This window comes from Hippichthys cyanospilos, chromosome 18 (assembly GCF_059441005.1).
Source record: "Hippichthys cyanospilos isolate Australia breed blue-spotted pipefish chromosome 18, RoL_Hcya_1.0, whole genome shotgun sequence".
In the NCBI taxonomy this organism is placed as follows: Eukaryota; Metazoa; Chordata; class Actinopteri; order Syngnathiformes; family Syngnathidae; genus Hippichthys; species Hippichthys cyanospilos.
In genome coordinates, this window is record NC_142386.1 from 16,683,577 (window position 1) to 16,709,511 (window position 25,935).

The 25,935-nt window shown below is 39.5% G+C and overlaps 1 protein-coding gene and 1 pseudogene across 19 annotated transcripts; one reads left to right on the forward strand and one right to left on the reverse strand.

The window, feature by feature from the left end:
• On the forward strand, positions 1 to 24,806 carry LOC148409175 (uncharacterized). Of its 19 annotated transcripts, XM_088441443.1 has the most exons (15): positions 1 to 252; positions 439 to 628; positions 1,140 to 1,240; positions 1,359 to 1,529; positions 8,498 to 9,593; positions 9,722 to 9,920; positions 10,009 to 10,029; positions 10,129 to 10,520; positions 10,740 to 11,342; positions 11,623 to 11,988; positions 12,670 to 13,303; positions 13,409 to 13,473; positions 14,310 to 14,401; positions 14,918 to 15,816; positions 15,897 to 15,949. In XM_088441443.1, the coding sequence occupies exons 9-10, from the start codon at positions 10,975 to 10,977 to the stop codon at positions 11,942 to 11,944; spliced, it is 690 nt and encodes a 229-aa protein (XP_088297569.1). In that variant the 5' UTR covers positions 1 to 252; positions 439 to 628; positions 1,140 to 1,240; positions 1,359 to 1,529; positions 8,498 to 9,593; positions 9,722 to 9,920; positions 10,009 to 10,029; positions 10,129 to 10,520; positions 10,740 to 10,974; the 3' UTR covers positions 11,945 to 11,988; positions 12,670 to 13,303; positions 13,409 to 13,473; positions 14,310 to 14,401; positions 14,918 to 15,816; positions 15,897 to 15,949. The 19 variants fall into 19 exon arrangements, 18 of the variants coding, with proteins under 18 accessions (XP_088297569.1, XP_088297568.1, XP_088297571.1 ...); XM_088441442.1 differs by having other exon boundaries at positions 1,140 to 1,529; XM_088441445.1 differs by lacking the exon at positions 439 to 628.
• On the reverse strand, positions 2,268 to 4,919 carry LOC148409176 (uncharacterized; annotated as a pseudogene).
• Positions 24,807 to 25,935: the final 1,129 nt, after the last annotated feature.

Consider the following 25,935-nt stretch of genomic DNA (forward strand, 5'->3'; position numbering starts at 1 on the left):
ATGCTCCTAGATTGGTAGTCATCCCTAATTATAATTAGTCGACGGCGAACAAGAAAAAGTTCAAGACCGAATACATCATGTGCACGTGCTTGTCCCATTGTTTTGAGAAGTGAAAAATGGCAAAACGTTGCACAGAGTTACATAGAGAGGCATCAAATTTAATCGAAGAAGCACTTCACAAAACTCAGCCTGCCATGGCGGCTCAGTTGCAGCAGCAGAGACCTGCTACTCCCTCAAGAACACCCGTCCAAGGTAAGCCAAATATCCATTATTATTTCACGTTTGAATTCGTTTTAAAAATATATATGTATTTGGTTGTTTCATTACGACTATCAATTAGGCGAGCATAACGCTCGGTAATTTTGCCGAATGCTGTTCGTTTGCTGGCAGAACCACACCAGTTTGAAAATAAAGGTGCGACATATTTCTCTGTTGCAGCCGAGGTAGCAAGACTTTTTGCGCCATATACTGTAATTCCGCTGGAGCGAATAGAGTTAAAAGGCCGAGAAGACCAGCATTTCAAATCGGCTAAACAAGTCTGACCACCAGGCAGATAAAGTTCCAGACATGACCTTGAAAGCTCACCTTCTTGCTGCCGGACTTGGGGAGCAAAAATTAACATTTTCAGGTCAGTAGTTACCATAGCGATACCAAATCCCCCCCACCCAAGAAAAAAAAATAAACAACAAACAACAATATTGCAAATGTATTCAAAATTTCATTCAAAGTCAATCACATGATAAATTAATATCTGACTCCAGCTTAATGTCCATAACATGAATAATGTTTTTTATGTGCTCAGTTGTGAGTGGGCATGAGTAAAGTATGGTTGTCACATCTGAACTGTTTGAAGTATTTCCAAAGCTCCAAAACTGAGGAGGTTTTGAACTTTTAAAGATAGCGGGATTTACTCGCAGCAGAAACCTTGGATTGATTCCGTGTCCAAGCTCTGGATACACACTTGCCTACCTGAAAGAGCCATCAACGATGATCGGACAGGCTACGATTTACATATGTCCACTTCAGCAGGATCTACCATTCCAGCCTTACGTATATTTACAGAGACTCATGTTCAATAGTCAAAGCAATGTTTACTGTTCATTTATAATCATTATTTAAAACTATTTTGTTGTCGTTAGGAGCACTCACAACAGGCCTCTGGACCAGAAGTCCCCTGCCTCAGTTGTGAAAAGGCAGTTCCCTTTTCAGGAATGAAGGTATACAGACTGAGCTGCAATGGGTGGGTGCTTTTTACCATTCTGCAAGATTAGTATATATTATTTTTGTTCCGAAACAAATGTCTCAAGAGTGTCGAGCACACAATCAAGATAATAGGAAGATATTTTGTACATTTCAAGGACATCAACAGAGGAATCAAAAACACATCAAGAGGCAGGCCAAAGTGAAAATGACAGAGAGACAGCCTCAGTCAATGACTGTTCCAGAGAGGCCTGAAACATCAGCGGAGAGTGCAGTCATACCAGGAGTGACTAACACTGAGGCACTGAACCATACGGACACAGAAGAAGGTTTATATCATCACAATAGAATTCCTCTCCAGTTGTGTGTAAAAGAGTCTCATTGAAAAATAACATATGTAGACAAATCTATACTAGCACTATAACACAACTATAGTGTATGTTAAAAATATTGTTTTTCAGAATGTTACATTCAACAAATGGTTGGGTTAAATAAAAAAGCCAACTATAAGTCAAAAAAGGACTGACCCAGTATTTAGGCCAATTTGATATAATTTTCTGAGTTGTTTTGCACAAAAGTAATTTCGAGAACTTAGTCATTCAATGATACACAAGACAGCCTCAAATGGACTTTGGTAAATGGACTTTCACTTATATAGCGCTTTTCTACCTTAGGTACTTAAAGCGCTTTACACTAACTAGTCATTTACCTACTGATGACGCAGCATCAGGAACAACCGGGGGTTCAGTGTCTTGCTCAAGGACACTTAGACATGGTCTTGATGGTCGGGGGATCGAACCCACGGCCTTTCGGCTGGGAGACGACCACTCTACCACTAAGACATGCCGCCCCTAATCTGGGTTGTTTTAACCAAACCTGAAAATGTGATCAAATAAATATTGGAATTAGTCTTTTTTTTTCCCTTGCTCATAAGTTATTTTGAACCTATTGGTTTGAAAGCTAATTCCTTCCTTTTTTAACTTGGCATTTCATTAATTAATATGAATCATATATTTATGGATAACGAGTAGATATCTGTTTCATGTAACTTGCAAACTCACAACACGTCTCTCTGACATCTATTACTTTATTTTCATTTTTATTTATTTCTAGAATGGGAGCTTATTAAGGAACCAGCTCAAGCTACCAAGGTTTACATAGAGAGTTTGTGAAGGAAACATGCATTTGGGAAACCACTGAGAATGAAGATAGATGCAAGGGACTCTGATGAGGACAGGGAACGAGAAATGTTTAAATGATAAAAGTTATTGAATGCACTGATCAGGAGGTTTAAGTGACACAAATTCTGTATCAGTGAAACTACACAAATACCATGCAGTTTTTGGCATCTGTTTTATTATCCATCTTTTAAACATTTTTGTATCACTCATCTGAGTGTGAAGAACACAGCATTGATGTTATCCATTCTGTGTACCAGTGACGAGAGTTCATGTATCTTCATTAAAGATACTTAAAGTTCAATTTCTGGAAGTACTGCAGCTGTCAAAAGGTAGCTTCAACCTGAAAGGACGAGGAATATGATCAATTTTGAATTTATAACCGGTGACATGAGGTATTTAGCAGTGATGGGAAAAGAAGGCTTTAAGATGCTTCATGACCCAGTTGTATTTTTTTTTTACTCCTTCTAATGGTACTCTGTTCAACATAGGCTTTGAAACTTCCTGTTTTGAACAGACAATGGAAGCTCCAGCCTTAGTTTTTGAACTACTTATTTTATTTTACTTCCACTAGGTACATCATGCTGACATTTTTAAACCTCTTTCTTTAAGCCAACAGTGGCCATTTAGACTTCTTAAAATGACATAACCTGGGGTGCTGCTTTCTGTGTGTGATAGGCCATTCTCAAAGGTTTTGTCCCCTCTCATAATGAATTCCATATCAAAAAGGTACAACTCTTTCTTTAACCTCAGTAGGATCTGCCATCGGGCCTTGCTCTCTGTAACGTCTCCAGAGTTGTTGTGGTGATTGGTTCCTTTCAGTTCTAAGGCCATGACAGTTCCAAGCATCTTGGAAAGAGTTCAGGCTTTGCTGAATTTGTGGAAGGAAGATCCGGTGCAGTCCAAAAAGATGAACTTCGTTGTCTGGATTCAGTGTTCCCTTTGCTTCAAGTGAAGTGAAGATCTGATAGAAGAGGTCCAGGGAATGCTGATAAACGTCTCTCCATATCCTTTCAATTCTGTGCTTAGGATAAAATTGGCAATGTATCAAATTATTTCTTAGTGACATTATAAAGAAATACACTCATCTGGTGATATTGTGATCCAAATGTGTATTTACCGCTGGTTATGGACACTTCTGCCTGTGATGTGTGAATTCCTGTCAGTATCCCTGCTCCTGATCATGAACTCTGCCACATCTGCATTCTCTCCCCCTTTATCAGATCTGACTCTTGAAGGCAGCCCATACTGATTAACAGCAGCTATGAAACTTTCTTTGTAAGACTGTACAAGCTCTGTTATTGCCAGCCACAGTCAAATAGACCACTAAACGACTGAATCCATCCACCCCGCCAAGGACAACAAATCTCCACCTGTCAGGCAGTTGTGAACAGACAAAAAAAAAGTTTATGGTAAAGCATATCGTATTCAATATTAACTAGAGAAAGATGTACAGATTACTGAATACGATCACTGACCTGATTAGTATATGGTTCCCATCTATATGCCATAAAGAATTTGGGCCTGGAACAGAATACTGTCGTCGTCTTGAAACATGCAACCTGAGCCGTCTCATTTGAATTCCCTCTGCATCGACTCTGCGTAAAGACTCTTGCAGCCTTGAGATTGACAGAAGGAAAATAAAATTGACCTCTGGGATTTCTTAAGGAATCCTTTTTTGAAGCAATGGTCAGGTTATAAGTAACAAATATACAGTCATGTGTGTAAAACAGTTTCAGTGCAGCAAAGCCAAAGCCTTCAAAATAAAAGTTATTCAACACACGACAGAAACAAATCAAGTTGCTAACTTAAATTTCAGCAGATTGCAGATAAAATCCCAGATGCATGAAATCAGCTAGGCTCCCTAATTGATTTCAAAGAAGCAATACTTTAAAACGAATTAAAACATTGCTCATATCGTTTTACTCACTTGGAACACGCACACCTCTTGCATTCAGATGGCCACGCATGAACTTGTAGCCGGAATTTGGATGTGGACTTCACTTACAATGCGGTCCAGTTCCTTGTCGTTCATCGTTGAAGAGAGATCTATCTACACAAAATACATTACCGATAATAAAGAAATATGGCACTAAACGTGGATGAGATCGCTGAATAAGTTGACAACTTGTGAATGTAGTACACTTACCTCAAACTGGCTTGCTTCATGAGTCTCCTGACTGTCCTCTTTGAGACCCCGAACGTCGCTGCAATTTGACTTGTTGATAATCCACAAAGTACGTAATTTTCCAGAACTGCAATTGGTATATCAAACGCCAAACGTCCCGATCCATTTGTGTGTCGTGCTCGGGGACCTGTGAACCTCTACTGTACTTCCTCTAAAATTGCAGTCACTCTTGGGTCAATGTCGGAAACGGAAAGTGCAGAAATAAGTCCAGCAACTTCAATAAATTCCTTCACTTTTCGTTGAATAAAATCGTTTTCTACAGGCCCTGCCTCCACATTTTCAGCAAGGTCTGAAATATCTCGACCTAACTGTCGTGAAAGATCACGAAGGTCCTCTGTCATCGCATCCGCCATGTTTCCAACCTCTTCAGGCCGAAGTAATGGATTGGACATGATTTGAGTTAACGGGCTTTGGGCCCGCCCACTAAATTGACGAGGGAGGTTGACAGATTGCCGAATGACAGATAGAGAAATAGCTGAAAACTGGCCGTGTTTCATACTTTGCTAAACTGTCAACCTCTCCCGTCAAATTTGATGGGTGGGCGGGTCCTAACATCTGATTGGTTACCCTTGCAAGACAAAGCAGGGTAACCAATCAGGTGTAGGACCCGCCCATTACACTATGACGCGAGAGCTTGACAGATAAGTAAAGGATGAAACGTAGCAACAGCGTGTCATTAAATATAAGTGTCAATAAATAATTAAATGTGTCATTAATTAAATAAATGTGTCATTACATAATTAAATGTGTCATTAATTAAATAAATGTGTCATAAAATAATTAAATGTCATTAATGAAATAAATGTTTAATTATTTCAATGAAACGTTTAAATTATTTAAACATTTATTTAATTAATGACACTTTTAATTAATTAATGACACTTTTAATTATTTAATGACACTTATATTTAATGATTGAATGGTACATTTATTTATTGAATTTTGGCACTTTTGGTCCTCCATACGATACATCGTCCCACTTGGTGATTTTTTTTGACAAGAGAATTGTAGTTGCCGTACTCGGCCCCGTCATGGATGTCGACGCTGCTCACGCGATAGTTGAAATGACAGCTTATTTTTTCTTTCTTTTTTTTCTAAATTCTCTATTACTGATACAATGCAGTACATGGCAATAAATATTTCACGATCCCGTGGGCTACAAACCATCAGATTCAGTACAACACAACATTAAACAAATACTGTAGATTAAAAAAGCGAACTCCCTGTGTCAGTTTGTGGTAGAGGACTGTTTAGGAAGAGTGGGACATCACAGCTCTAATTTCGGACCCGCGCTCATAACATTTACGGCCCTATTGATTCACAAGTTCAAGTCTTAGTTCAATTTGCCCCTCACTACCGGCAACAAATCTAAATAATATATTGTTAAAAAAAATTTTTTGCATAGCAACACTCCAAAGACGTTTCCAAAATAAACTTCGTTTCCAAGTGTCAGCGAAAGTAACCCAAGGGCTGACCTCCGTGCACTTGCTCTTCCGGTTTAGCTCTTCCCGTGGGTACCGTGAAGTAAGTAAGTCGTCTAAACTGTTGCGATATTAATATTTGTAATTGTTGTCATATTTAGTCATTATTACTTCAACTTTGTTCGCTAAGTTTTTTCGTCCTATAGTATGCCGACACGTGTGCTACGTGTGCTAATTTGATGACGCATTTGACTAGTTATGTTGCGGTAATATAATGTAGTAACCTGATTGCTTACTTAATGCAATACATCGACCGCCACCATCTTCTACTTTTATGAATAAAACGTTGTTTTCATTATCATTTATTTTAATCATTATTTCATTATTTTTCGTTACGCAATAATGAACAACAACACTAAGTTAGTGGTGTACTTAGTTGTCGTAAAAATAAATGTTGTAATTAACTTTACTTTCTCCAATTAGTGGTGTACTTAGTTGGTGTTAAAAAAAGTAGCCTCTATGTTCTTCCATCACTTTGTTTTCACTATTTTGAGTATTATTAATTACATTATAATTTGTTCATTACGTGTTTGTTCGCTAGTATACTAATGCTACGTGTGCTGTGAAATATATTCAAATTCAGCTATCACTAAATTCCCCTAGAATTTCCCCCACTATTGTTATTATTGTTATTATCGTTATTATTATTTTCACATGCTTGCTTATCTAACGTAATTTTGCTGCCATTATCGTTATCTACAATCTTCTATTTACAGATGTAATTGTATGGCTTTAATAAATATCAGCAAGACAAAATGTAGACGTTCTTTCTCATTCATTATTAATTACTTTCACATCCTTAAGTAATTTGCTGTAAAAACGATTAAACCTAATTATAAAATATTTCGTTCGGTGGAATGTACAGCACATAACTAAATGAAAAAACAGTGCAAAATTAAATGACACAACCATAATTTTATAGAAGAAGTGACGGTTGAACAAAAATCGTCAATACCCTAACTTGTCATCGTTGTCATTGTGCCAATTCAATTGTCGTCTTAAACACATGTGATATTAGATATGCATGTTTAATTTTGTGAAAGATATTTTTTAAAAAGTCTTGCTGCCTTGAACTCAATGTCTGAAGTATTTCTGACAACTGTGAGTAGAAACGGAGAACAGCACATATCTGTCAGGCTCATCTTAACTGTCTTGTTTGTCACCGGACTTCAAATGTAATAGCCATATATGAAGAAGACAAAAGAACGTTGGTCAAATCATTCTAATAAGGCTTTTTGGGATAATGGGGTTGAGTAGCTATTAGATTATAATTTTTTTAAATGTAATTCCGGTGTGTTTCTCAAAAATATATGCATATTTTAAAAATACTCTTCATAGCACTTTTTTGCATACATGCCACTTTCAAAATCGTTTTTTTTTTAAATTTTTTTTTAAATGCGTCATGTAATCCCGGAGTACATATAACAGTTAGGCATCTCCTTTTTAGCAGTTGAACGCTTGACTTTGCGACAAATATTAGATATATTAGATATAAGTAGGTTCCAGTCAGTGTCTCGTTTTTTGCTCTTGAAGTCTTGTACATCATCCCCCCCCACACACACACACACACACATAAGCACACACACACATTCACACATCCATCAGCATGCTGTTTTTGGCATTAGTAGGGGTATGCGAAACATGTTACAGTGTATACATTAACAGCTAAATAAAAGACAGTAAATAAAAAGTACATTTAATTATTTCTCTGTTGGCTAATTGTTAGATTTTTGGTAAGTGGACTTTTTGGCATTGGTATGGATAACCTGAATTTCATTATTGTTAATTTTATAAATTAGTAAAATATATTTTTTGAAACTATTGGAGAAAACCTTAAATAAACTAATGTGAAAATGAACATGTTTTATTCATACCAAAAAGGTTAAAAGATGTGTATTGCATAAACGTTAAGGTCTGCTTAGAAGCTAAAATTTGTCTTTAATGTTGACGGCGATGTGATTTGTGCAATTGCAAATGCTCTCGCTAAAGTACCTGGATGTCTGTAGTTCCTGATGGCACACCATTTTTGAACTGATAGGTACAGCTCACCTTTGCATTAGATGGTGATGTCTGTTCAAGAATGCATCACTTGCTTAACATCAAATAAAACCATACAGTTACAGTACATATGAAACTGTATATAGCTCTAACACCAACAGATGATTTTGTGCAAAAAATCTTCATATGTGTTTTGAGGATGCATCACTTGGTTAACATCAAATAAAAGCATACAATTACAGTACATATGAAACTGTATATAACTAACACCAACAGATGATTTAGTGCGACTGTCTTGTGTGGATGAACGTTTTGCCAGAGACACTAACTACTTGTTCTTTGCTCAGTTTGTGACTGAAATCCACCAGGCCACATCAAGCATACGAATACAGCTACGTAAAGGTAAACCTTTTACCAGAGACAGTCGGCAAATAAACAATGCTATGTTGCAGGACAAACGGGAAGTTGAAAAACTGATACACAGCAAAGACGCCGTCCGCTTCATGGTCCCGTTAAGGGGCACCCCGGCCTTTTGGGAGAAATGTCTCAAGGACCTTTTTGCCATGATTCGGCAGCTAGGCACACCCACGTTCTTCTGCACATTCTCCACTGTTGAAATGCGTTGGGAAGAAGTCATCACCGCCATCAAAGCGCAAAAAGGTGAACGGGTGATTTTCGCTCACCACGACTGGGCCACAAAGTGTGAAATTCTCCGCAGCAATACGATGACAACGATGCGCATGTTTGACAAACGTGTGGAAGCTCTGTTCTCCGGCGCAACCCATTGGAAAAGTGGTCGACTACTTTTACAGATTGGAGTCTCAGCACAGAGGAAGTCTGCACATCCATCGCATCATTTGGGTTGAAGGCGCCCCCATCTTTGAGGAGGCCTCAGATCAAGAAATCTGCGATTTTGTGTCGCGCTACATTTCCGCTGAGCTGCCCAACCTGGAAAAGGAACCCAAACTGCATCAAAAAGTCACAGAGGTTCAGATGCAAAATAAGTCTCATTCAAAGACGTGCATCAAAGCACCCGGCGCGCAGTGCCGTTTTGGTTTCCTCAAGCAGCCGTGCGAGAGAACCATGATCATGAGACGTGAAGAGTGTGATGGAGAAAATCCAGAGAAGTAGAAGTGGTCGGCGCCAAACCCCAAGCTTGTTGATTTGCAAAATTTGCTGAACGAACCGGAAACGGCCTCTCTGACTTTGCCGCAGCTACTGGCTAAGTGCGAGCTCACCAGTGATGAGTACATGGAAGGTTTGTACTCAATTGCCGCAAAGACCTCTGTCGTGCTCAAGCGAGAGCCCAAAGACTGCTGGGTGAACAACTACAATCGACACCTGCTTCTTGCTTGGGATGCAAATATGGACATTCGGTACATTCTGAACGCTTATTCCTGCATTACCTACATCTGCAGCTACATCAGCAAAGCTGAACACGGCCTGAGCCAGTACCTGAAATTGGTGATTGTGAACTCCCGCAGCGAAAATGTCAACGAGAGCGATGAAATGAAACAAATCATGCAAGTGTACTCAAAGAAAAAAGAGGTGAGTGCACAAGAGTGCGTCGCACACGCGAATGTGGCCTCCATATGAAGCAAGCGTCCTGCAGTGTGGTTTTTGTACAAACCAGTGACAATGCGCTGAAAATGAGTTATCCCCTCTCTTACCTTGAGGGCCAAACGCAGGAGTCCGTTGAAGTGTGGATGACCGGCTTGCCGGAAAAGTATAAGGGCAGACCTCAAACAGAGGAATTTGAAGCGAAGTGCTTGGCTGATTTTGCCTCAACCTGAGGAATCGTGTACGGCAAGCAAGCTAAAGGCGGAAATGTTTTCCCCCTGCTGAACGACATGGGGTATGTCCAAAAAAGAACAGGTAAACACGCCGTCATCAAATACTGTAAATTTTCACAGGAAAAAAATCCATTCTCAAGCTCTATCTGCCTCATCGTGCCGACTGCCAGTTGAAGTCCAGAACCAAAGAGGTAAGAGGTTTTTGAGTTTTGCACATGAGCGCTGCAGAGGTGTTGAAAGGTTCATGCAGTCCTACATACAAGTTGTTTCAAGACCATGCCTTTGTACAGTTGCCGGCTGCTGAGCATCCAGAGGCCGTTGTGCAAATTGTCGACCGGAAGAGAAAGAACGATGAGAAGCACAGCAAAGATGTTGACAACGCCATCCGAGAGGTGGAGGAAAGCGGAATAGTCTTCAACGAGTGGTGTCAGCTAGCGCCCGAAAGAGAACTGCAAAGACTCGAGTGCATCGAGGAAATCAATGCGAGGGATGATCCCGGTGACGCAGAGATGTTGACAACGCCATCCGAGAGGTGGATGAAAGCGGAATAGTCTTCAACGAGTGGTGTCAGCTAGCGCCTGAAAGCGAACTGCAAAGACTCGAGTGCATCGAGGAAATTAATGCGAGGGATGATCCTGGTGACGCGGAGGAAAACGTACCAGACTACAATGTCAGGTCCGAGGTAACAGAAATGTCCATCGCGACGGAAGCCGCCGCATCGATCCGGCTGTTTTGCGCGACATATATCGGACCCTTAACCGAACGCAAGCGTGTGCCTTCTACCTGGTCAGAGATTGGTGCATACGACGTGTGTGTGGCTTAAAACCACGGCAGTTCTTCTATTACATCAATGGTGGCGCCGGAATGGGGAAGTCACATTTAATCAAATGTATTCACGCAGAGGCTACAAAAATACTGCGCAGACTGGCTGAGGAAGCGGACATTTCCAAACAAACGGTCATTCTTGCAGCCTTCACTGGCACCGCGGCCTTCAACATTTCAGGTATGACTTTTTACACTGCCTACTGAAACTGCCAAGAAGCCTCAAACCCCCGTATCATGGCCTGGGCAACAAACTGGACGAAGTGAGAGCGGAGCTATCGCTCGCTGAAATTCTCATCATCGACGAGACTTCCATGGTGTCGAAAGACCTCTTTGCATATGTCGACGCCCGGTTGAAGCAAATCAAAGGAATCAATTTACCATTTGGTGGCATGTCCGTTATCGCTGTCGGGGATTTCTATCAGCTACCTCCTGTGAGACAGTCCAAACCTTTAGGTGTTTACGATCCCACCAGACTGGACCACTGGCGCGACAACTTTGAAATGATCACGCTGACCGAAATCATGAGGCAGAAGGATGACGTTCCGTTCGCCAAACTACTGAACCGACTTCGCGTCAAAAAGAAGTCCCATGAGCTGTCGGAAGTGGACAGAGCTTTGCTGGCTATGACTTACACCGCTGCCCGAAGGAAGTTCTTCATGTTTTTGCCACAAACAAACAGGTAAATGAGCATAACTCTCATATGCTGAATCTGCTTCATGAGGAAATTGTGACCATCGATGCCGACAACTACAAGAAAGACCAAAGGACTGGCACAATGGCGAGACAAGCCGCCCCTGTCCAAGGGGCAAAGAACAAGTTGGCAACGAAATGTGGCAGCGGTGTAGGTATTTGGGTGAAAGAACACATTCCGGCACACAAAACAATCTACATCCAGGGTGTCACTGATATTGAATTTGTTGTGGTCAAACTTGAAGCTCCCATCAATATGTTCATTGCAGCTGTGTACCGGCCTCCGGGACAGAGTCTGTGTTCATTGCAGCTGTGTACCGGCCTCCGGGACAGAGTCTGCGCTCTTTTTTGCCAAAGTTGGAAAGGTTGTTGTACGCTCTGGAAGTGATGGATCATCATCAGATCTTGGTATGTGGAGATTTCAATGAAGATGCACTCTCAGACTCATACAAGCCCATTATGGAACTGTTAGTCTCTAAGGGTTACACACAGCTCATAAATACAGGTACCACTGACAAGAACACACTGCTTGACCTCATTTTTGTCTCCCGACCTCAGTGTGCTGTTCATTCAGGTGTACTGCGAACATAATATAGCTATCACAACCCTGTCTTCTGTGTTTTACACACTGAAAGGTGAGTCCTATCCAAGTCGCAAATTACGAGTTGTCCCTGTTGTGTGAAGGAGCCCAAATGTTGAGATGTGATGGGATTAAATCAGGGGTGAAGATGATGTAGTGTGTGTGCGATAAGGTGAGTGGGAGGTGAGAGTCAAAATTCAGGAAAAAGTAAAAAAAAAAAAAAATGGAGGAATGGAGGGGGTCAAGTCGATGGGAGGGAGTGGTGGGATTATATGTTGACATTTGATAGGATGAAATCTGCTGCGAAGACGGTTTAAAGTGTGTGTAAGGTGAGTGGAAGGTGAGGAGGAGAGACAATGTACAGAGAAAGTATAAAAATCTTTGGGGAGGGAGGGTCTAGTGGAATTATTTTTGTTCACAATTTTGACAATGTAATAATCGTCAGCGTGAAATGACAGCAGAAAACAGACCAAGTAAGTCTCTATAAAATATTTTTTTGTCAACTGTAAGTGTTGTCATTTTACTCTCCTCTACTTTAAACAGGTTAGTTGTTCTGAAGAGATGGTAGATTCATCTCATAATAGAGAGCATAGATATGTGTGTACATAATCTTAATGTGCTACCATTGTAGAAAATGAAATGGTTATACTTAAATGTTGGAAAGAGCCAAGCCCATCTCGCCTTTGCAGCATGCAAATTTCTACTCGACACTATTGTATTCCCCTTTTTCTCACAGGGTAGAAGAATGGGTGCCCAAATACATACATCAAGGAGCACTGACTTGTAAACCAAGGTGGCAGCCAAGCAGGACTTCTCTTCATTCCTGTCACGAATAACCCGCGGATCCCAAATGGGAATGGACCCCAACTAGGCACGAGAGGTGAAGTTACTGAGTTTATTAACAAAAGGAGCACGCAAGGCGTGAGAAAAACACAAAAACAGTCCGAAGGCAAAGTAGCAAACCAAAGTCACAAAGTACCAACACAAAGCGAGACGAGAACGTCTGGATCTAAAGTCCACGGGGAAGAAGGGCAGCAAGGAGGACGTGAGTCCACGGGGGATGACTGCAAACAAAGTAGCAACAGAAATCGTTCACAAGCCGTAAAACATAACACGCACAAAGTACAAACCAAGAAGACTCGAGAAGGTGGGACGTGAGGTCAAGAGCGCTGGGATTCACGGGACGGCAAGCGAGCTTGACGAGGGGATAACCCGGCAAAGGCTTGTTTGTAAGTGCCGGCCAACTTATAAAGCCCTCTGACGAGATGCGCAACAGGTGTGAGTGTCCGATGGCCCCGCCCAATGCGGAGGAAGGAGACAGTCTGCAAATCAACACAAACTAAAAAGACAAGAAACGTGACAATTCCAGTGTAAGTTACTGTGAACTACTGTATGTCAGTTAAAACCAATTGTAGGTCTGCCTATCTTTTGGAGCAGTCGTCCTCACTACCATCTATTTTGATTATATTTTGTAGATCTGGATTAAACCAAGTCTGTTTTCTGCTCTCTTCAGACTGTCTTCTTTTATTCGTAGGAAAAGGTAAGTCGCTCATCATTCAACCTGTCTTCCTTTGTAAAGCCAGTAAAATAATTTTTGGCCCGTGTATTTTATCAGGATATTTGTTCAGAGGAAATAGACGTCAATACTAGAACAGAAGCCACTTGTGTGCGTTTTTCATGTCACTTTCTGATTGCACGTGCATATGACTGGACATTACGCATGACATATGAATTTAAACGGCATGCCATTGTAGAGATATAAATGGAAAGGATATTTACATATTGTTGGGTTTGAAGTGGGCTTGATACCCCACAAATGACCCGAGGAGAGGTGTAAATAACAACACAGGAGTCAGAGATTAAGTTTTACCACTGCAGTGGGGAGAGCTCGAAAAAGAGCGTGACCATGTCAGCCTCGTTGCAAAGTCTCTCTTCCCTCTCTCTCTCCGATCTTTCGGACTGCAGTCTTTTTATTAAAAAACTGTTACTGAGGTGTGGGGGTCTCACAATTCAACCGTCACACAACATGAGCATTGTGCACCGTGGCAGAACTTGCAGATAACTTGCGATTCAGGCCTTGACCTTGACATTGTTTTTAACACACACACACATATGAGACAAAGAGGCGCTGTGGTGTCTGAAAAAGTAAGTTAGAATACATGAAGCAAAGCTGTTGTACTAATGAATCAGCCAGAAAAATAGCAATTAGAATACATAAAGCAAAGCTGTTGCACTATTAAATCAGTCAGTTTATCTTACACATATATTGTAAGACAAAGCCAAGTCTGTTTTACTTTTGTATATATATTTATTTATTATTTATATATGTTATATATTTGTACTCAATGGTTCTGAATTCCTTTTTTTTCCCCCCAGATTAAAATGATCGGTGCCCATAAATATACATCGTGGAGCACTGACTTGAAAACCAGGGTGGCAGACAAGCAAGGACTTCTCTTCATTCCAGTGTAAGTTGCCGTGAACTGTGTCAGTTAATGCTTTCAGTGCCATGGACAAGAATTCTACCCTTTAATAATAGTAATCACAATAATAACTAAATAATAAAGTTATAAGTATGTTCTTATGGAGAATACACTCATAATGAGAATACACTCTTGACTACTAATGCTTATCTAAAATAAGTTCTGTAAGCTCTGTTGTGATAAAATGTGACCACTAGATAACAGTGTTTTTACATATAAAACATAACTATTGTCAACTGAACATGCATTCAAAGGAATGGTAGTCAATCTTTCATGTGATATATTCATATTTTCATTTTTTTTTTACATTTACATATTTACATAGACATAGTATCCAATATTCTGTTGGCCGTGAAAGATGATTGAAAATGCAAAATACACTGGCTCTCTCGAGGTTTCCTTTTCCGATAACGCTTGGCACTAAAAGAGTTAAAACAAACTATAGGTTCGCCTCTCTTTTGCAGTTTGTCCTCACCCCCTGAATGTGTTTCTTGTTTGCAGGCCTATGTGTTCCCCATGTTGCCTGTGGCTCCACACATTGCATTCATCCAAAGAAAAGATCACCACCGTGTGCAAGAGTTTGATGACACATCATCAGGCTTGTCCATTGGCAGTTTCCCTCTGGATTAAAACAAGTCTGTTTTTTCCTTCTTTAATTGGTTGGAAAAGCTAAGTAGCTCATCATCTTCTTTTGTAACGACAGTAACTTTTGTCCCATCTACTTCTAACGGGTTCTTTGTTCAGGAGAAAGAGCCAGCAATCAAGCAGGAGTTGTCCTCATTCTGGTGTAAATTGCTGTGATTTATTTCAGTTAAAACTAAAAATGTGCATATCTCTATCAGCTTTTGTTGTCACCTCCTCAGTGTATTTTGTTTCTTTTTTGGAGATCGATGTTTTCCACTTGTTGCCTGTGGCTCCACATGTTGCATTCATCCAAAGAACGAGTGGAAGATCACCACCGCGTCAAAGGCTTTGATGACACATCATCAGGCTTGTCCAGTGGCAGTTCCCCTCTGGATTAAAACACGTCTGTTTTGTGCTTTCTACAGACCATTTTCTTTCTATTGGTAGGAAAAGGTAAGTAGCTCATCATAAGTAATTTTTGTCCCATCTACAGTATTTCTAACAGGTCCTTTGTTCAGGAGAAAGGAGAGAGTTGCCGTAATTTATATCAATTACAGCTAAAAAAATGTGGATATCTTTCTCAGCTTTTGTTTTCACCCCCTTAACGGATTTGTTTCGTTATTGTAGACTGATGCTGTCCACTTGTTTCCTGTGGCTCCACATTTCATTCATCCAAACAACAGCTGGACGTTTGCCACCAAGTAGAAGATTTTGATGAGCCATTGTACTGCTTGCTCAAGGACCTGTTGTCATCTGGAACATCTCCTCTCTTCAAGGTAAACTGCTAATCATTAAGCCTATCTTTTTTCCTAAAGCCATTAAATGTTGTAAAAATATTTCCTTTCTTTTTTAACAGGCTCTTTGTTCGGGTGCACAAGCAGTTTATAGCAGAATCACAGTAACAAATATGTGAGTATTCATGTCACTGGATACTTGATTGGGCATGAGTGTGATATACTAATTTACTGTATTGTAGAAAATGAAAGATGATGTCAGCATCATGGAAGTTTTGTCGTGTGTTCTCCTTTTTCCCCAAGAGACAAAAAAAAAGTAAAAATGAAGAAGAAAAAGAAAACAAGTGCCAACAACATGAAGACCACGGACAACCAAGCACCACTTCTGCCGATTCATTTGTAAATCGCCAATAGGAGTAGCCAAATTGCTATTAAGTGGTGTTTTAAATGCAGCGTTATCTTTTTACAGCTTTAGTCTTCACCACCTCCTTCATCTTTTCATCATGCGACCTTGCTGAGGAGTTTACAAGGACCATGACGCCATCCTATCCTTAGAATGCAATCTCTTTTCCTGTTCTTACGCTGTTGTCCCTGCATTGAAAAGAACAGTCCTAGTCCCCCAATCCAACCTACATGATCTGTATCCATAGATACATTTTTGCCATCATCTGTGTGCTCTGCAAAGGTTGCTCTATGAAATACCTTTTCACTCATGCATTTGTTTAAATACATTTGTATGTACCATACTCATGATTCCGTTAAATCTCTGAGATCAAACAAGCATTCTGGGAGGCACATCTACCTCAATTTGTTATTGCCTGTGTTAACTTTTACCCTCGCAAATTATATCCATCCATCTATTTGTCGGCGCATAGCCTCACGCGGACCGCTCACTTGCTGGTGTCTATGCCAGCTGTCTTCGGCAGTGGGTGAGGGACACTCTCAACTGGTTGCCAGCCAATCGCAGCCTTAGCAAATTATGGAATGAGAACAAATCAGCTCCAAAATCTAACCACTGCCGTTGATACAGACAATGTTTCATGTAACATCTTAATATTCCATAACATAAATACAATCTCTCACTCTTGACACATGAAGCTATAATGTACTGCTTCACATCACACAACTACAGTGGACCCCCGTGTTACGAACTTAATCCGTTCAGCAGCTATGCTCGTAACTCGAATTGCTCGTATGACGGGAAATCCAAACCTATGTTAATTAGTGAATGCGTGCAACGCGTGCAAAAACCTTAGGTTAAAACATCATGACTTTATACACATATTAAAAAATAGTAACAATCTACTGTACAGTTAAATTAAACAAATATACAAAGGAAAAATGACATTTACCTTTGGGGCGACGTGACTTGAGCTGGGTGGAGGCGGAGGGGAGCAGAGACCAACCCGCAGAATTTATTTATTTTCTTAAATGAAAACTTTTCTCAAACGAGAACATATCACAGGCGATTTCCTTCACTTTAATCCATAATAGAAGAAGCCTCTCCATTTTGTTGTTGACCGAGGTCCGTCCCCTGGCAAGGAAAGTCTTGCCCTTAGAAGAATGCCGAGCGGTTTCGGCCATACTCACGAGCAAGGTTAACTATGCGTGCGCCTCCGTATTTTTTTATTATCTCCTGCTTCGTTTCTATTGTCATCATCCTCTTATTTCTTCCTTTACCACCACTCGCAATTTTAGAAGCCATGTCTAACAGATAAAGTTTGCAAAGTCTTCACAACACACCGACCGGCTGTGCCATCAAGCTAGATGAAGGCGTTCGGCCAATAGCACATTGGCATTTCTCTGATTGACGTGACGCTGGCCAATAGCATATCCGCATCTCCGTGACTGAGACCAGGACTGTGACCTTAATCGACCAATAGCATATCAGCATCTCCGTGACTGACACCGTGACTGACACAGTGACTGTAACATTGTAAGAGCAATAGCATATCAGCGTTACCGTGACATGTGAGAACAGTTGATTTTGTTGATGCAGCAAAGCGAAAAAAATAGTACGGACACATTGACCGGCATGTTGGGGCATGTTGGATTGTTCGTAAAACGAAAGGTTTGTGCGTAAGAGGGGGACAAAAAACGCCGCGGTCCACGTTCGTAAAATGAAAAGTTTGTAAAAGAGGGAGTTCGTAAACCATTGTATTTGTATTTGTTGGTCTCCTTTTTCAATGGTTTGCACTTAAAATTTTTGACAAGCTTGTTTGATCTTAGAGATTTGTTTCTATTCCTTTAATCCATTTTTTTACATAAGTCTTTGTGCATCTTTTCATCCACTATTTTATCATTACGTCTTCATTAAGAAATCTTAAAGCAGTTATTATGAGATTAAATTCTGTCTTTCCACTGTATGAAAACCCCTCAGCTAAAACAGTGTGATGGACTGATGCAGCACTTCTGTTTTTGGTGTAAGGTGACATTCGAATGTACAGTCATGAAATGAGAAGCCTGTTATAAAAAAAAAAAAAAATATATATATATATATATATATATATATATATATATATATATATATATATATATATATATATATAAAATGTGTGTGTGTGTGTGTGTACATACACACACACGCACACACCCTCTGCTGTTTTTAAGCCTATTGTATCAACCAATTTCCTCCGAATTGTCTTAGTAACTACTTTTCAGCTGTTGTAACCAACATTCAGTTCAGCATCATTCAGTGTTTCATCAGTTACCGGTTAATGCTGCCAGCATACTTGAGTCCGTTACAGTAATAAAATGAATGAGTCAGACAGTGGAAACACCTTTGATGCTATTTTTTTGTGCATCAATTCATCTGTTTTATCATTAATTCTTCATTAAGAAATTTTACAGCAGTTAGAATGAGGACTTTCCACTGTTTGATACTGCCTTTACTAAAACACTACTTCTTCATATTTAAATGTATAGTTACCCTTTACAGTAAAAAAAATGGAAGTGCCTTAAAGTGGAAACACCTTTGATGCGATTGGACCAGATTTGTTCCCATTATTTTTTTTTTTTGTACTACTCTGTGCATCTATTCATCTCCTATTTTATCATTAATTCTCCATTAAGAAATACTATTGTAGTTACAATGAGGACTTTCCACTGTATAATACCCCCTCGACTAAAACAACATTTGTTCATATTTAAATGTTTATTCACCCAATGGGAAACATGTTCAAACTACAGGAAAACAAGACATTGCTCAACCTCTTCCACCGTCTTTTAGCCTATTCTACCATGCAACTTCCTTTGAACTTTGAATTCCGTGTCATTGAATAATACATTGCTTGAGAGTTTATGCTACCAGCATAATTGAATTACCTAAAGCAGGGGTCATCCACGTAGTGGCCGCAGGCACTGGGTCGCCCCCAAAAATCACATGAATAACCAGCAGACCTGGTCTGCTATAATAGTTATAATAGTTCAAGTGATAGACCATTGTAATTTTCCAGGAATTTTACTAACGATTATGCAAATCACATATACATGACATATTACACTTGATTTACTACAGCTGATCCTTAATTCTTGTGAGAAATCAATCACATGATCAAGGTCTTCACATAAACTGGTTATGCCGGCTTTGTCCAAAAAAGGGAGAGACACCAAGGTTCTTCGTACTAATGCTTTACTGACTGCACTTGTTTGCAACAGTTCACACCGTAGAACTGACACATACAAAAGAGATGTCAGCTACGGACAACATAATATGCATTTAAACATAAACCAAACTCATACATACCACTTTGGGCCGCTAAACATAGACAAAGCTGGAACACTTTACGTCTTCGGATATACGCGTGCCGTCGCGTCTGACTTGATGACAGCAGCGTGAATGATTTTCCCGGAAGCCCCTTTCGCGACCCTTAATAAACTCTGCTAGCTGACGGATTGAAAATCATCCATAAATTAACACTATTGCTCCAGTGGACTTAGAAATAATATGGAGCCATTTCAACCGAAATACAAAATATAAAAATCGAACAGAACAAAATTAGGTTACGTTTCAATACAACATTGCCCTCTTCCGGCGAATGCACGGTATTTCTTTGCCAACCGCCACCACTGGTAGTCCTTCGTATTACTCAGTACCAAAGAATTGCTCTCGGTTTCAAAAAGTTTGGTGATCCCTGCCCTAAAGTTTGAATAAGAAAAAAAAGTCAATTGGAAATTCTTTGCTGCTGGAACAGATTTGTTTCTATTCCCTTTTTTTTTTTTTTTACATTTCTTATTGTGCAGCTATTCAACTATCTTATCTTGATTTATTTAATAAGACATTAAAAAAAACACTCTCCACTGTTCAGGCATACTCTACCAACTAATTTTGTTCTTAACTTCTTAGGAATTACTTTTCGCGTTTGTTTCTCGCATTCAGTTTAACACCATTCAGTGTTGCATCGATTATGCTGCCAGCATACTTGAGTGCTTAACAGTAAAATTGTGTCATACAGTGGAAACCCCTTTGATGCAAATTGGCCAGATTGTTAAATGCCACAAAATACATTTAATTCTCTGCAATTATAATCATTATAATATCCAGAGAATTAAATGTTTATAATTAAACATTATAATATAATGATATTCAATTTCAGAGAGGTTTTTCTTTTGTGCTTTTACTTGATGCATTTTAGACAAGCTGCTTGTATTTCTCAGTAACTTTATTCCAACAAAATGCTGTATCAAAAGGAATCACACTTTGTCCACATTACCCTCTTCAAACCTCATGAGACAACCTGGACAACACCCAGACTGCTCACACTTGTCTACCACAAGAATTTTGGCCGAAGCAGTCAGTCCAGCACAGAAAAACATTTTGCTCGCTCCAAATCCTTCGCTCACGCTTGAGTTGTGTCCTTACGTGCTCAGCGAAAACGCAGAGGTCGCAAACACAGAAAATCAATATATTTTTATGTGCTCAAAAACTGTTCTTGCTCGGTCAAAGTCTTTCGGTCTTAACCATTTCATTTATAAATGGAGGTACTGTGCGGGCCCGTATTGGTGAGTGCAAATACTTTATTTCTTATGTAGTCACGTTTATTAGTTAATAATCAATGGCTGCAAAAATAAAAAGTAAAAGAAAAGAAACTATTGGTTTTGAATGCTCTGGAAATTGAGGGTTGCTTCATTAAATTATTAAGGGTGATGTTATGAATGGTGTGCATTCTCAAGCCCCTGTGTACCTCTAGATGTTATGCTTATTAAGTAGTAATAAATAGAATAGGCACATAGTCGGTATGCACAGCCGATTTGAAGCCCGCTACAACTTTAATAAATCACCCCTCTTTTTTTTTCAAGATGACGTACATTACCAAAATCGAATGTTTTTTCCGCTTTCTGCCACTTAGGGGTGGGGCTACTTGGAATAAAAATTCACTTGACATTGACGACGACAGAGAGAGGTAGGCCATTATTTCTCCAACGCGATAGTGGGATGGGTCTATGCTATTTGGAATAAAAAGTCCACCTCACATTGACGACGACAGAGAGAGGTAGGCTATTATTTCCTCTTAAATTCAAACCGAATGTAACACCTTCCCAAAATTATTGTTCTGCGTGTTTCAGTTTTTTCGAGTGAATGTACTTCTGTGACATGTTTTTTTTTTTATATATATTTGGAATATATAAATACTGCAAATTACATTTTGCCGACTGACCCGACTCAAAATGTAAGAAAGTGACAAAAAAACTCGAAAATATTTAATATATAAGGCATGGTTATACACTTCAAAATGTATAGTGTTAGGTTTATTTTCCGTAACGTTGTTTTATGTTCTGTAAATGCCGTTAGAAATCGGTGCAAACCAGTGTGAAAAAAAATTCGGCCTTCTGCCACATATATTAAAAAAAAAACCTCTTGGCTAGCAGGTGGAGGAAAAATTACCTTGCATTGTGTAACACGTTTTGTGTAAAACTACAAACAGTCGATGAACCATTGGAAATGTCTTTATTTTATGCTCTTCTATTATAGACAGTACATTTCATTATTTCATCGTCAACGTTTTCCCCTTTTTTTTTCTCCAACGCAATAGTGGGGTGGGGTGGGGGGTAAAACTCGATTTAATTATATACACTGCTTTGTCGCCGCTCGTCACAATAAATCCCTCCAGAGTGCTGGAATATGTTAGGGATTTTTATTTTGTTAATGTGCAAAGAAAGTGTCAACTGAAATTTCGTAGTTTGTTTTCCATCACAATGTATATGTGGACGCTTCTGCTAGCACACAGACTCGCCACGTGCGGCTTTAAGCTAGCTTGACCTGTTGCTTTTGTTGCTCAACACTGACACCTGATGGATCTTTAAAATCATTGCTCTCAACTTCATCCACTGACTCATGACATTTTATTTCGTTACAAATACAGGAATTGTTGCATTATTTGGTTTTGTTGTACATAATACTATCTTTAAATGCAGTCAATAAATGTAATATAATGCTGGTGTGAAAATTTATTTCTTTTTCATGATATTATGCTGACGTTAGAAAAGGCAGACGTTCCTATTTAATTGACATGAAATTATTTAATTGAAATTAAATTGATGCTTTGTGGTTATCCCCTCAACAATTCACTCTTGTGGAAATTGCACGTCATTATACCACTAAACTTTAAATGATGTTGTGCATATACTAGGTTCGGTACAACTGTATCGTTTTGGCAACTATTTAGAATTTATTTGATGAAATATCACGGTCCTAATAGTGTGGCAACACAGATGCTCATCGCGAAAGCAGTAAAAGTAGAAAGCATGCATCACGGCCAAAAACTGGATTTTTTGCCCTAACGACCGCTAGAGTTGGACGGATTTCATGAAAACAAAGTTGTTGCCCTCTGTGACGGGCAAAGCGTGTACAAACTTGTTCTATTTCCAGATTTGGCTGCCAAAGTCACAGAGGGCAACAACTTTGTCTTTTGTAATTGTGTGGATAGCCGGACCCCAAATGTCCTGCTAAGCAGGAGGGGGATGAAGATTTATTCTGGTCCCCAACTCACCATCTCCCCTGACCTGGAGGCCCAAGCCAAGCTCCTTCTGTGCCCCCCATCGCCACCATCACCCCTCAGGCAATCAAAAATCAGGCGCCTGAGGGCATGGTTTCCCTTGAAGGGCAAGTAACTCATGTAAGTTTATTAGGTCACATATGCACCTATAAGCACTGTCACACACATTCTTGTACATACACTCATCAAAGATAACGTGTGAAAAAAAATCATTTATTCATTAATTATTTTTCTATTATTCTATTTCCATCATGTGTATTACGCCCATTTTTTGTGTTCTAACACGATTACTTGCTTTCTCTTGCAATACTGTATTTGGAATACCTTTCGTTTTTCATTAAGTGTCAACTTGTTTTACGTTCAAAATGTGATTGACTAAAACTCACCATTACTTTGGTTTGTCGAGAGGTTGCCCCAGAAGGACATGAATGCATTTGAAATACAGTTACGTGCAGGTTAACACAATTATTGCAATGAACTGATTATTACAAGGACACCCGAATGACTTTTTTTCTTCCCTTTCAGTTTCATGGTTGTTTATACACACACATTCTAGGCACGAGCACACATAATTATGCCTTTGACTTTTATGTTTACCTTGGTCCACTTTAGATGCAGTCAATGCGGATGGTGAGGCAGAGGGGCACCCGGGATGCGCCCATGTGCATAATCACAATTCAAAAAGTAAGTACACAGTTAGTGATTTTCAGTTGTCGAACTTCAAACAACACATACAGAGCATTTTTAAACTACTACAGGATGAAGCATCTGTAAAGATCACCCTCTGGAGGGAGGCCACCCTCAATAATGTTTCTGTGGGGATCAACTATCGCTTCACCCATTTGAGTGTACGAGGCAATGACTACGGTGTCACCATGCACACAACGCAGTACACCAAAGTAGATGTGAGTAATTAATTGCTTCTATGTCAGTGGTACTCAAAAATTGCCTGTGTTCAAGGTATTTTAATACTTATCAAGCAACATCAAGACAAAAACAATGCAGTACTCAAAGTACTTCTGTCTCAGTCACGCTCTTGCTGCCATTTATAGCATGTGAACTACAATCTCACAACACATTTCAGTCAAGACAGAACCATTGACGTAGCTTGGCTATTCTGATTGAACCATACACGTGACACGTGTGTTTGGATTAATAAAATGAATACAACACACCTGTGAATCCAAATGAAAGTCAACTTAGGTTTGGCCTCTTAATTCCAATTGAGGTGTTATTATGAAGCATTTTCATAACTATGAGTCATTCATATCTATTCTAATTGGAATAAATGGTATTAATTAAACACATGAGTCAACCCAGTCACCATCCCTCTGGCTGTGTGGGAAGCCACATTTGATGAGCGCCCACTTATACCTGCCGGTGGCCTGTGCCTCACACTTTTGTTCATGAGTCATTCATATCTATTCTAATTGGAATAAATGGAATAAATTAGACACTCAGCTATGGTTGAACTTAAAATTGCACAAATCCTGTGAATTCCGACTTTTAATGGTAATTACAATAAGAGTTCTGTAGTCCTCTTTCATTAAACGCAAAATGATAAGGTTTTGTGTTAAAAACTGAAAGTTAAGTATAATGATGACCATCTCGCGCGTGCGTGTGCCTGGAATGTGTGTATGTAAACAACCAGTAATTTTGTTTTGAATTTCATCCATTATGACACTTCATTTTATCATTCCACTCAACAGATCTGCGAGTCAAGCAAAAACATCACCATCGTGTTGATTACTTGGTGGACATAGTGGAGGTGGTGGAGGACTCGGGGAACCCAGTCACTATCCCCCTGGCCATGTGGGAAGCCACATTTGATGAACGCCCACTTATACCTGCCGGTGGCCTGCGCCTCCCACTTTTGTTCAGCACAGAGGGGGAAGTCATGAGACTCCATACAGAATAGTTTTTTACATCGTTTCTTTTTTTCTTTCTAATGTTAATAATCCAGCCTGTTGGCATAAGTTTCATTTTTTATACTCGTTTTTTATTTTGTAATGAGTGAGTGGCAACAACACACTATAGCTTCCTACTTTTACTTTCAGTTTTGCGTTAGAGTTGTGGAGAAGAAATTTAGCACTAAATCGGTCTAGTAAATACTGTATTTTTTATTTATTTCATTTTGCAGATGCAAGAGCGGATTTGATGTGGCAACGTTACCTGTCCAGATGTAAATTAATTATGTTTAAAAAGAATTACGAGACTGACCGTTCATAATACGTCACAGAATAAAGGCGATGTCTGGTGAGAGCCCTGGTGGGGACCCTCGGCCAATGTTAATCTCTTCTAGGGCGATCGAAGTATTTTTCTATTCTGCACTGACTAAAGGAACGACGAAGCTAAGATGCTAATGTAAACTGAAAGCCATGTTGTTTTCCGCCGAATGCCATTGCATTGCTCGCAAAAAAGTATTCTTGTATGTTCTAAAACTATCTCGTTGCATATTGCAATGCTTGTTAGGCACGATAATTTTTGTTCATTTACAATGAGCTCATTCGTTATTTTGAATACGTTATAATAAATTTATAGTACTGTAGTTCTTAATTTAAAATGATTATTTAATAATTTACATAAATTCTTTTTATACTATATAAGTATCTCTTATTTACCTAATTTTAAAATATATGTGATGCCTTAAATGCAGTCCAAATATGAAATATGAAATGTAATGTAATAATAATACAAAACTATTTATTATACTATTTATTTTAGTGCAAAAGTGACATTTGAAATGGAAGCCTTCCTTGCTGCTTAAATGGGTGCTTTGCGGCTGTGCTTCACCTGATGGCTAAATTTCACATTGAGGTTGTGTAGATACGAGCTTCTGTTGTACTTTATGCAGTTTCAGTGACTCTCTTGAAACATATATCAAATCAAAAACCGTGTTTTTGGCTTTCTCTTTCAGAATGGCAACAGCATTGCTCCATTGTTAAGGTGGTTGCAGAACACATAAGTGTCAAGGCAAAACCTGTGTCCTCACCTTGCGTCCAAAGACACAAGAGCATCGATTTTGTGTTTGTCAATGAGCAGAAGGGCCACAAAAATTCATGTCGAGCCCCAACTACAATTACCAGAGGAAAAGGAGGCCCAAACCAGAGAGCTGCTCTGTGCCTCATCTGTGCCATCAACACCAGCCCACGTAAAACAAAAGCTG